Source organism: Strix aluco, chromosome 3, assembly GCF_031877795.1.
Source record: "Strix aluco isolate bStrAlu1 chromosome 3, bStrAlu1.hap1, whole genome shotgun sequence".
NCBI lineage: Eukaryota > Metazoa > Chordata > Aves > Strigiformes > Strigidae > Strix > Strix aluco.
In genome coordinates, this window is record NC_133933.1 from 86748703 (window position 1) to 86761140 (window position 12438).

Here is a 12438-nt window from a genome sequence, read left to right on the forward strand (position 1 = left end):
CCTGCAGCTCAATAAAGCATCAGAAAATTATTCTTTTAAGAAATTGGCTTAGTTCTTTACTATTTAAGCATGTTAAACTAGCTCACCACAGGGATCTGAAAATGCCAAAGCCTGCCAAGGGGGAGGAGGAGGGGAAGAAGAGCTCCTGTGTCTGTCAGCTCTGAACTGCCAGAGCTGTTCACAGCGGCGTGTAGGTTCAAACCCTCAGCTGAGCCTCAGTCCAGGGCCCTGGGCAGCAGTGCCAGGGCGAGGGAGCGGGGAAGGCGGCCTTGCCCCTCCTGGGCCGCAGCCCAGACTTGGCCTGTGAACCATGACACGGCAGCCTCTGCAACAGGCAGCAGCAAACCAGCCTGGATGGTTCCCAAGAGGAAGCGCTCAGGAGTTTGTCTCAGGCCTGGTCGTGTCAGGGGCCCAAGAGCTCTCATGCCACAGATGTGCAATGCAGGCTGTTGGGTATCACTTCTCTCCCATGCCTCCCCTCTCTCAGAAGTGAGGAGTCTTGTGATTTGGGCCTGCTCCAGCAAGTCCAGTGTGTTACTTGGTAATAAAAGAGACTGAAAGCTGATAGCTAATCACAGTGTCATCCGAACAAGCCTCTGCTAAAGGTGTGTTTTCTTGTTCCAAGACACACAAGGATCAGGTCCACGTGCAGGAGTAAAAGGGCATAAATTTAAATAAAATCACTGTGTTAATTTCCAGCAGAGCTTCCGGGTGAAGCCATGGCGACGTGTGCCATGAAGCACCCCTGGGACAATAGGGATTGGCATTTGTACAGGCCGGGTCTTGCAGGCAGAAGGGGCACCAACCCTGCTGTATCGGTAGTGTTACAATGCAAAGTGCATCAGGACATCACAGTGCTTTACTGTTGTGAAGGGAAAGGTAAAGTGTTTTTTCGTGCTTGTTGAACCACCTCTTAAGCTGGAATATTTTTTTTTTTTTTTAAATAAGCTTGAATACAACACACTGGACACACTGGAGGGAAGGGGTGCCATCCAGAGGGACCTTGACAGGCTTGAGAGATGGGCCTGTGCAAACATTATGAAATTCAACAAGGCCAAGTGCTAGGTCCTGCATATGGGTGGAGGCAATCTCATGCACAAATACAGGCTGGGCAATGAGTGGACTGAGAGCAGCCCTGCGGAGAAGGACTTGGGGGTACTAGTGAATGGAAAACTATGAGCCAGCAATGTCCACTTGCAGCCCAGAAAGCCAACTGTCTGTATCCTGCGCTGCATCAAGGGAAGTGTGACCACTAGGTTGAGGGAGGCAATTCTCTCCCTCTAATTCCCTCTTGTGAGACCCCACCTGGAGTCCTGTGTCCAGCTCTGGGGCCCCCAACATAAGAAGGACATGGACCTGCTTGAGCAGGTCCAGAGGAGGCCACAAAGATGATGAGGTCAGGCTGAGACAGTTGGGGTTGTCCAGCCTGGACAAGAGAAGGCTCCGGGGAGACCTTATAGCGGCCTTCCAGTGCATAAAGGGGGCCTACAGGAAAGATGGGAAGGGACTCTTTATCAGGGAGTGTAGGGATAGAATGAGGGTAATGGTTTTAATCTGAAAGAGGGTAGCCCTAGATTAGGTATAAGTAAGAAATCCTTTGCAGGGAGGATAGTGAGACACTGGAACAGGTTGCCCAGAGAAGCTGTGGCTGCCCCCTCCCTGGAAGCGTTCAAGGCCAGGTTGGATGGGACTTTGAGCAACCTGGCCTAGTGGAAGGTGTCCCTGCCCACGGCAGGGGGGCTGGAACTAGGTGGTCTTTAAGGACCCTTCCAACCCAAACCTTTCTGTGATTCTATGAATAAGTGCTTGCAATGGGCTGCCCAGCGTTTTGTTCTGTTTCCCTTACATTTTATAAAAGTCATTAACATTTAATAATAAATGTTATAAATATCTATAAATACATCGTATAGAATACTCTAAACGGCGGCGTTGCCGGGGAGGAGAGGCCCTGCGGGTGGCAGCGCCTCGTCCCAGCAGCGGAAGCCTCACAACGTCTAACGCAGCGGCAGCCGTTGCCTGGGCGAGGCCCGGAGCTGTACGGTGGTGGGAGGGGAGCAGTGGGGGCGGCGAAGCCGCTGGCGAGGGCTGAGAGCCGGGCCGGGCCCCAGTGCCGGGCGGAACCAACCTTCCCGGCGCCCGCCCCGAGCGGCAGCCGGCACCGTCCCGCCGCCGCACGCCCGGCGCTGGGAGCGGGGCGGGGCGAGCGCGGCGGCCGCGGCGATGTGGGGCGGCGGCGGCGGGGCGGCGGCCCGAGCCCTCACCCGCGCCCTCGGGCGCCGGCGGGCGGCGGGCGCGCTGCCGGGGGCTGCGGGCGGTGAGCAGGCGGAGGGCGCGGGCGGGAGGGCCCCGGCGCGGTGCCCGCGGGCGGCGGGGCCTGGCCGGCCCGCGTCGCCCCCCGCGGCGGCGGTGGCCTAACGGGGTGTCGCCTTACCGGCTCCCTCCCAGCACGGCCCCAGCAAACCCCCCACTGGCTGCGACCTGGCGGTTGCTTCTGGCGGCGGCGTCCCCTCGCTCACCCGGCCGGCCTGGGCTCGGCGTCCCGGCCGCGGCCTGCCCCCCACCGCCCCCGGCCCGGCGGGTGCCCGGCAGCCTCGGCGGGAGCGGCCTGGCCACCGGGGCCTGCTGGGCAGCGGCGCGGCCCTGAGCGTGTGCGGCGGCGCGCACTGGCCGTCCTCACCCGGTGCGTGGTCGCAGTCGTGCGGGTGAGGCCATGCCGGCCTCACGCCAGCCCGTCGGGCCTTGGCGGCAGGTCCCGGTGGGCGCTGCAGGCAGCTAACGGAGCTCTCCCAGGGGAGCCGTTGTCCCCCTGCCACCTCCTGCGCAGCCCTTCAGCCCAGGGGTACGCGTAGAGCTCTCCGTGGCTCGCTGCGGCCTAAAACCACTTTCCGGGGCCGTCCCCGTGGGCGCAGTGGGTGCTGCGGGGTGTGGGCGCTGCGGGTGGCCGGGCGCTGCTGGAGCGGAGTGGGTGCGCATCACGCTGGGAGAGCCCAGCCGGGCGGTGGCAAAGCAGCCCTGGAGAGTGGTTTTCGAGACGAGTGGCTTGGCCCGACTCTGCACTGTCCGTGAGGTTTTCTTACGTTTCCTTACCAATTCATACAATACAAATGGAGTGTGCAGCTGTATATTTCTTATTCCAATATGTAATGAAACAGGAATCGGAGCCCAGTGCTGATAACTGTAAGTGTGCATGTGTATGCACAACTTGTGGTCAGAGTAAACATTTTGGTGAAATTCTCGCTAACTGAAATGTTTCAGCGACGTGAAAAGTTCCTTTTCGTTCAGGCTCTGAAAAGTGTCATCATACATAATTCATAATTTGAAAAGTACTGGGGTGGTGAACTACATATGCTCTTTTATTTAATCCCCATGCATTCCCTAAGTACTTTAGTGAGCAAATGTGTAAAGATTTGCATGGTTAGTATTGTTGTTCTAGAGCAGCATTGTTAAACTAGGTTTTTGCCTGTGAGCTCTCATAAAGCTGATGTTTTCCATTTGGTTGCATTTCTTTTATTTATGCAGATGACCATGCTGATCTGTCTTTTCAGACAGGCCTGAGAGGTACGCTTCAGAACCACAACTGGCAAATACAGCTGAAATCCGGTAGTACTCTGCCTGTCTCTAAGACTGAAATAAAAAGCAGCGTGTAAGTATTGTGTCTAAAGTAATCCTGCATGTCAGGGACTATAATTTCCTGTAACAATTTAATTTTACTTTATGACAGTGTCACATGAAGTCATTTTTAAATCTCACAAATGTTTAAATGTTTGATGTGGCCTATTTTTATTTTATTAATTACTACCTTAAAAATTACAGGTATGCAGCCATCTGTTTTGGAAGATATATTACACATACAGTGTATAAAAACTGTTATTAATTAAGTATAACTAGAGTCTTTAAAGGATCATTGGTTTTATCTTTTTTTTTCATTTTCTGATGCAGAATTTGTTTTTCCCATATTTCAGCTGACATGAAATATCAGTATTAGCTTCATTACATTCAGCTTTCATTATTCAGGTTCACAGTGAAGAGGCTTTTCAGCACTTCACACTCATCAGTGGATTCAAAGGAAATGAAGAAATTCCAGCTCCTCGCACATAAGTGGTGGGATGAAGAAGGAGAATATTCAGCCCTTCATTCTATGAATGATATTAGAGTGCCATTTATTAGGTATGGTTTTAAAGACAGATTTTTTTTTTTAATATGTACTATTTCAGAAAGCATTATAAAAGAAAAAAATTACCAGTACTTAAGGTAACTGTATTGCATGTACTAAACCACCTTGTGTGTTTGCCCTTAATCACATCCCTTTTCTTTCAGAGATACTCTGTTGAACATGAGTAGTAATTATCATCTGGGAAATCCACTTTCTGGAGTAAAGATTCTCGACGTTGGCTGTGGTGGTGGACTGCTAAGTGAGGTAAGAAACGGTGTGCTCTGGTTTCTCTTGTTAAAAAGCGTACAAAGTATTTGAATTGTTTTACTATTACAGTGCTTAATTTCTAAGCCTCCAAGGAGGAGCTTTTCTCTTCTACGATATATTAGTTACTGAACGTTTTGGAGTGCAGTGCATTCTACAAACCCTATAGAATGTTTGGTTAGCATAGTGGTGGTGGTTTGCAGAAAAGGAGGGAGTTGGTAATGAGAAATTCTAAAATTCTGAGGTTCATCAGAAAAATAAGATTTCAAACACTGTAAAGAAAAAGAGAGCGGAAGAATGATGTAAAAGTCTTTGAGTATTCCTCTGGGCAGTCACAGTATGACAACTTTTTTTTTTTTTCTGGGTTTTTTTCCTATTTTTAATTTACAAGCCTAGGCAAGAAAACTTTGGTCATGACAATCCTCATTACCAGAGGTATTTTCTATTATAAACTTGTTCTTACACATTAATTTCTTTGAATTGCTTATCTTCAGTTTTTTATATTGGGGGTGGGGATTCTTGCTTTACTTTGATCTCATGGGAAAAGCATGGAATAATGTCAAACACCTGAGACACACCTACCCCCTATCAGGAGAGATTCTCCTGGTTTGGGGCTGATGCTTCCTGAGAGTCTGCACAAATTTGGGATTGAGAAGGAACTATTTGTGGTGGAACCCTTTGGCCCCACAGGCTCTGAACAGTGCTATATCCTATCAGTAGACTAGGGATGGTTTGCAAATTTAGGATTACAGATCTGGCTGGCTGGGAGCTTCATCAGCATCTGAAAGGTGTTACAAAGGGACCTGAATCTCTCCCCGTTTTGTTTTTTTTTATTCTTTTATTCTGTTCGAAATCTTGTAGTCTTGTGAGAACCTGCTCCCTGACAAGGCTGGCAAAACTGGTGTGCTGCATCACCTTCTCAGGCTGAACAACCGGTGAATTTCAGGTTGGAATAACATACACGTGGTCATATTCTGCAACCTGTTTCAGTTTCAGAAGGGGTGATGGCTGAGGTGTTAACCTATGAGTAAGGAGACACTGGAGAAACTTGAGTGACAGCCAAGCCTGATGCTATCCTAGTAAACATTAGTGTTTAGTTCTCAGCAGTGAGAATGTCCTAGAGATAATCATATATTAAGTAACCATTAAAAAGATATGAGGATTTACCATTACAGGTGGATGTTGAAGAAAGTAATGACAGTAATTAAATACGGCATTGTGTTCCCCCCTTTAAGTACTGTGTTGATTTTTTCCCCCTTTGTTTTTTCTTTATCAGAGGGTAATAGTGGAGGAAATCTTTATTTGGTATAACGGAATGGATTCAGAACAATTTGTTCTAAAAGACAATTTAAATGTGTATATTCCAGAATATAATTTTATAAGAAAATTAACACCACCTTCCCCAAATCTAAGGGTTTTCTTGCTTTAATAAACATTTAAAATAAAACTTCTGGATCAGAGCTTATAATTTACTGTTGCTTGTCTTGTTCTCTGATAGATGTTTTCTGTATCGTGTATGTACATTGCAAAGTTGCAGACACCTTTAAGTAAATTGTTTTCATGCAGAGAATAAATTATACTCTGTATTATTAGCCTTTAGGTAGACTGGGAGCTTCAGTTACTGGAATTGATCCTCTGGAGGACAACATTAGAACAGCAGATCAGCACAAGTCATTTGATCCGGTCCTGGCCAAGAGAATACAGTACAAGTCCAGTTCACTGGAGGAGATTGTGGAAGAGTCTATGGAAACCTTTGATGTAATTGTAGCTTCTGAAGTAGTGGAGCATGTGGCTGACCTTGAAATGTTTATCAAGTGTTGCTCTCGGGTGTTAAAGGTAAGTGAGTTTTTGCTTTCATTATTGGAAATTATTTATTCTCTTTTACTATTAAGGCTTTCATTAGAAGGAATGTGAAAACACCTACATCTGCATTCATTTCTCCCCCTCAAAGCCTGAACCGTGCTCGCGAGGCGCCTTCCATTCTACTCCATGATGCAAGTACAGCTTCCCAACTTCAGTAACTAAAGTTAGAGGAAATTTGTTTCCCCAGCCCTGCCTTAGAAAAGTGTTAATGGCATTACCTAGCATTGCAGTGTTGCTTTGCATCAAGACCTTAAGAAATCTAGTTGTATGTGATTTCACCCAGGTGAGAGAAAACATGGCAGTGCTGCTCTTGATGGACAGCTGTGGCTCAGACTGCATCGAAACTGACTGTAATAATGTTTCTGACTCACAAGATTCTATTCCAGCTCTAGCATCACATTAGATGTGCTCCTGGATTGCTTTTAAAGGGTCATAGTTCTGCTTGGAGATAATCGGGTGTTGTTTTATTCCTCTTGATGCTGTTCAATTTGTAAAGAAGGATGGTAGGCCCAGTACACAAGCAGCAGCTTTCCTTTAATCCCTTGATTTATCTTTCTGGTCATTAGAAGGAATATAGATTACTTGAATGGAATGCTTAACTAATTTTCAGTCTGCTGGGGACATAGAAATTATCCTTTATTTCTACGAAACAGCCTCGTAAGTACTTAGAATTCATTTCTGGCTTTGTTTTTTGACCTCATAATCATTAAAACAAGCATGACATTCAGCAGTCTCAAAAATTAGGCAGTATTGCACATTTTACTTGGGTTTTAATTTGAAAAAGCGTTTCTTTTTACAATAGATACTGTATATGCCTTAACACCTTTTATTTATCCATTTCCTGTGCAATGTTACGTTATAAGTGACTTTGTTAGATGTTTTTGGGACAAGAAAATGGCTTTCAGACCACCCAAGACTTTGATTATGTTGACTCTTTGAGGACTACTGAGTCATACTGTTAGAACATTATATTCTTTATTGTATTTAAATGGTATACTTGTAAATACCTATCCTGGGATGAAATTAGTTCTTACTCTTGCAGCATGTAGACTTGCAGATAGACAAATTATGTGGTTTAACGCAATTAAATTTACAATTAAAAAAAATTTAAATATTCTTCTAATTGAACATTTTAATCTTTTAATTAGCCTGAAGGTTCCTTATTCATTACTACAATCAATAAAACACAGTTGTCCTATATCCTGGGAATTGTGGTTGCAGAAAAAATAATGGGCATTGTACCAGAAGGAACACATGATTGGGAGAAGTTTGTTCCCCCTGAAGAGCTGGAGCGCCTCCTGGAATCAAGTAAGTTCCAGGCCATATGATGGGAATGCAGAGGGATATCCAAATGGTCCCTGTGGAAATGGCAAAGGGATAAACTAGGTGGGGTGAGTGCTAGCAACAATACACAGCTTTTCCTGTGTGAGTTATGAGTCATACATTATGCGTATCATTTCTAGCTTAAAGATATGACTGCTTACTGGATTTTGCATAAAATAAATAAACTAAGTGGAGTCCTAAGAATGCAGGGATTACTCAGACAAAATCACTGTTACAGCTGCCCTCTGTTTGATAGTCTAAATAAAAATTCCAAGGTTTTCCTTCCTGTTCTGGTGACAGACTGTACGCTCTGAAGTGGTTCATACGCTCTAGGTCAGGTTTGAGAAAATAACTGTATTGGCACTCCAGAGCTGCACTGCTGCCACTGCATTCTTTGTCATCGTCCCCTTGGGAGAAGGTGTTTTTATTTTTGGTTGCTGATCTGTGTTCTTTATTCATATTGTGTTACTAAAAAATTTCTTCAAAAATGTGGAGATGAAACCTACTGCAAATCCATTAGTCAGTTGTTAAGAAACTGTATGTTACTGATTTGAAGAAATAATTAAATTGCCCTGGTTTGATTGCTTTTAAAATAGACAGCACTGAGCTGGGAAGATTTCTGCGTATTGCCCTCCTTCCCTGCAAATGTTTTAAAACCCTCTCACCGAATATTTCACTTTGCTTTAGTGCATTGTAAAGAAGCTGGATTATGGGTTGAGCTATTCTCTTGGCAAGGTCTTTTCCTGGCACACTGCAGTGATGCTGTAAGGAACATGACTAATAACTAGTTCACATGCTGGTGGTTCTTTCCGTTCTCCCTTCAAAAGGAGAAGCAGGTGCAGTGGAGTGATTTGTTTTGATAGGGTGTTTGTTTTCTGCCTTCCTTCATGTATCCTGCTGGGACACGGCAGAGCCATGCAGGGACCTGAGAGATGCTCAGCAGGGAGTACTAAATCACTCTTTACTTGCACTGAGTCCTTGATAGCATTCTTCTGCCTCTTATATTTTCCATTCCTAAGGGGAATCTGCAGATTCCTTCCAAAGATAACTTAGAATTTCATTTCGAAGTGTGTGATGTCAATCTGAAGAATGTCTCCACCTAGAGAAAACATTACCAGTCACCCAGATGCAGTGTTGTGAAGTTGGGGTTTCTAGCATACCGCTTCGCAGTGGCTCACCATATAGTGTGCTCATGCTACGTGGCCTGGCACAGAGCTATTGCTACTGCTGCCAGCAGCAGGACCCACTGTCACCAGTGGTGCCTGTTGCCACTGCTTGTGGTGGCGTCTGACAAAGGCCAGCTTGTGAAGCACTGCTCCCCAGCTCGGAGGAGGCAGCGTGTTTCAGACTTGCTGTTCTAAAGGGTTTGATGTGGCAGTGACTTAACGATATTTAAGAACATCCGTTGCTTTATGGCTTCTTTCTTTTCTAGATGGCTTTTCGGTCAAGACTGTGAATGGGATGTTGTATAATCCCCTCTCAGGGTCGTGGAGCTGGTTGGAAAGCACGAGCGTTAACTATGCTATGCACGCGGTGAAATCTGGGGCTCGGGGACAGTCAAGCCCAACAGACGCCCTGTCAGAGTCGGAGAGTGAACAGCCCTCAGCCACAGCTGGCACTGCTGTGTGACTGAGATGTGTGGTGATGGACTGCCACCAGGAACAGAAAAGAAGGTTTTACCCAGATGGACATAATAAAACCTTTTGTAACAACAAGCTTGCTGTTTGCATTAATAATGCTTATGCTGGTTTTGGCCAAATATTTTAGTGCAGTCTCAGAAAAAAACAAGTGACCATTATCTCAGGAATCTTAAAATTGAAATGAGTAAAGCTTTTAAAGAGAAAGTATTTTTATAAGAAAGTAGTTTCAAATTGCTGGACAGGGAAATGCAAATTCTTCTGTCAGTAGCTTGGAGGAAGCTGTTATATGCAGTGGCATTCTCAGTCCTACCAGGAGAACTCAGATCTCCATGGAATAATAGCTTAAATGTAGAATGAGTTAAAAAATGTAACAATATATGAGAAATAAAATGCCTTAGGTATTTAAGTTACTCAAATATACAAAACACTTAAGAACCACAAACACTTGTTTCTATATTATGCCTCCTCCCTGAGAGGAGAATAAAAAAAAGAAAAAGAGCAGCAAACCTTTTCTGTCAGGTGCTATTTCTACAGCTGACATGAGCTAACTGTGCAGTGGAAGAAGAGTCTCCTAGACCAGCGTGCCCCAGCTGTCAGAAGCCTCTTCGCCATAAAGGTACTTGTGTCTGTGCCTATGATTTCAACTTTCACCCTCTGCCCAAATAAAGGGATGTAAAGTTGCAGGTAAAATTTTACTAAGTAACCAGAGCTTTATGCTAGAAAAATGATATATTAGCAGTCTGTCTGAGAACTTAAGTGCCATACCTACGCAGTCTTAAAGTCCTAGTGCCAGGGTAAGGAAAAGTGTTGATTTACAAGGAAATAGAACTTTCTAAAATGTCTTGTGTGTGTGTCCATGTACCTCTTCTCTCTCCTCCTTTTTCTTTCAGCTTGTATACAGGTAGAGGGGTGGCCTGCCTGTGTGTGCAGCGATGAAAATGAAACTTTTATTTTTTCGTTGTTGCTTGTGCATTTCTCCTGCTGGAGAGGTTTGGTGGGCTAAATTACTGGTTTACACATTTGCATTCTTGCTGCTTTACTGTATCTTCATGTTGCCTTGGGATCCAAGTTTCATGATGGATGGATGATGCCTGGAAGAATATAGTTAATTTATAATGGAAATAATAGTAATTCATAGGTATTAAGACTAAAAAGGGATTATCTAGTGTGATCATTTCCATGACGGTAAGTTCTGCTTTATAGTATTTTTTTGGGTTATAGCTTGGCTTTGAGAAGATGATTCATCTTCATGTAAAAAGTTTAGTGATGGAGAAGCCACTACATCAGTAAGTAAATTGTTCCAAAAGTTCATCAGTTGAAGTGGTCTAACCTCAGATCCCAGCCAGTGATGTCTTGACATCTTCACTTTTTAGGTTAAGGACCTCTCGGCTGTAGTTTTGAGTCAAGTCAGCCCTTAATATTCTCCTAGATAAATGGACTGAGATTATCTCTACAGCTGTTACCCCTACATCATAAGGTTCTGAGTTGGTATAAAATTTTGTGGTAAATATCCTTTCTGAAGTATGACAGTGGAAATTGGATGCAGCGTGTCAGTAATGGTCTCACTAATGCTGTCTGATGTTCTTCTTGTGCAGGGGAGTCTGCTCCATTGGTCATGCATGCAGCATGGCGCATGGTGTTCAGGAGACGAGTGACACTGAGAGAAACATGGAGCCAGAGCAGATAACCAGCAGTCTCTGTTCCTAACAGTGTATTTAGTCATGTTAAACCATGCGGCTTGAGTGAGTTTCCCTAACCAAGTTATCAACTTCCATCTAAATTATTACAACTGTATGACTGCTTCAAATTTTGCCAACAGTGAATTGAAAGAAACAGTATCTGAAAAGCACTGAGACCTGGACAGATTGCTGGGGTAGCCTACTAGAAACAAGGTGGGGACAATCCCCCCTTCACTTACTTGTTTTGAGACCTGTCAAGTGAAATAAAACTAATGTAGATAAAACTGAAATAGAGCAGCTGAATTTTGTTTGCTTTAAAAGCCCTAAATGCAGATGTTTGTGTGACCAGCTTTTATCCTGGCTTTCTCATCCTTTCTGTTCTTCCCACTTGCTTGTAGTTTTTCATTAAACTGTGAGCTGCCTGGGGAATGAACTGTTTTTTTCATTGCTATTTCTATTGCACTTAGCACAAAATGCCTTTGATGCTGCTTGGGTTCTCTGCCCAGGCTCACAAGAGGGATCACATACCTAATTAACAATGGCTGGCATTTAAGCAGCAAGCATGTGGACCTGGTTGCCCATGGATACCCCTGTTTTTGACAAAAACCTTATCAAAAGCACCTGACCATCTGCTCCTACACGTGTATAGGAGCCCTGTCAATATGGGAGAGTTCAGTGAGTGGTGTGGGCAAAGGAGAGGGGGGACGGCTTGAACAGGTCCTTGTACCCATGGCATGTCTGCAGATGTCCTGATGTGCTCCATCTTTGGTCACTAGCCCTCAGTTTTCCTCTCCTGGTGGAGTATCCTAACTATTCTAGCTGTATTTCATCCCTCTGGTTGAAACAAACTCTTCTGAAGCCAGAAAGTAAATGAATGCACTAGAAAAAAATTTAGTGAGATAAAAAACTGCAAGAATATCCTAAATGTTACTTTTTTAGCTGTGGTTTTTTTAACTTTGCATTATTCATAAATGTGTGTCTCTGGCACAGCGTAATCAAATTCAGTACTGTGCACTGAATATGTACTATGTATTCATGCTGCAGAAACTTTTTTCTTAAAATCTGTGCATAGGAAACCAATCAAGATTTCCTGCTTTTCTTAGCTCAGTTGCCGTGGAAATTTAATAGGTGCTATTGAAATGAACAGAATTTAAGTCAAATTTGCAAATCTTTTGGCTTTCCTGTTGCAAGTTGTTCATGAGTATGGAGCCATAGCTTTGACGCTTACAGGAATAGTGGTGGTAGGAGGTAAAAAAATTAATGTCATAGCACCACGCGTGCACCTGGGACAAGAGGTGATTCTTGCTTTGAGATTGGGAAAAAGTCATATTTGGGGCTTGCTCTTTTTCAGCATCTGTGTTTATTTCTGGTTGTAGACCCTTGACTCTCCTGTTCCCAGCTATTTGTTTCTGCAACACAACAAATGGGAGCAAGGAGCTAATCTGGCTAAAAAAAATCCCACAGAACAAATGATGCTGTTCTGGGTGGTCTCAGGTATTCAGCTCTGCTGTGGCTT

The 12438-nt window shown here is 44.5% G+C and overlaps 1 protein-coding gene across 3 annotated transcripts; it reads left to right on the forward strand.

Moving 5' to 3' along the window:
- Positions 1 to 2212: 2212 nt before the first annotated feature.
- Positions 2213 to 11212, forward strand: COQ3 (coenzyme Q3, methyltransferase). Of its 3 annotated transcripts, none has more exons than XM_074819494.1 (7): positions 2213 to 2314; positions 3520 to 3643; positions 4015 to 4167; positions 4318 to 4417; positions 6011 to 6253; positions 7429 to 7588; positions 9036 to 11212. In XM_074819494.1, exons 1-7 carry the CDS (start codon positions 2221 to 2223, stop codon positions 9230 to 9232), a joined length of 1071 nt encoding a protein of 356 aa, XP_074675595.1. In that variant the 5' UTR covers positions 2213 to 2220; the 3' UTR covers positions 9233 to 11212. The 3 variants fall into 3 exon arrangements, with proteins under 3 accessions (XP_074675595.1, XP_074675596.1, XP_074675597.1); XM_074819495.1 differs by lacking the exon at positions 2213 to 2314 and adding an exon at positions 2335 to 3177; XM_074819496.1 differs by lacking the exon at positions 2213 to 2314 and adding an exon at positions 2335 to 3177 and having other exon boundaries at positions 3550 to 3643.
- Positions 11213 to 12438: the final 1226 nt, after the last annotated feature.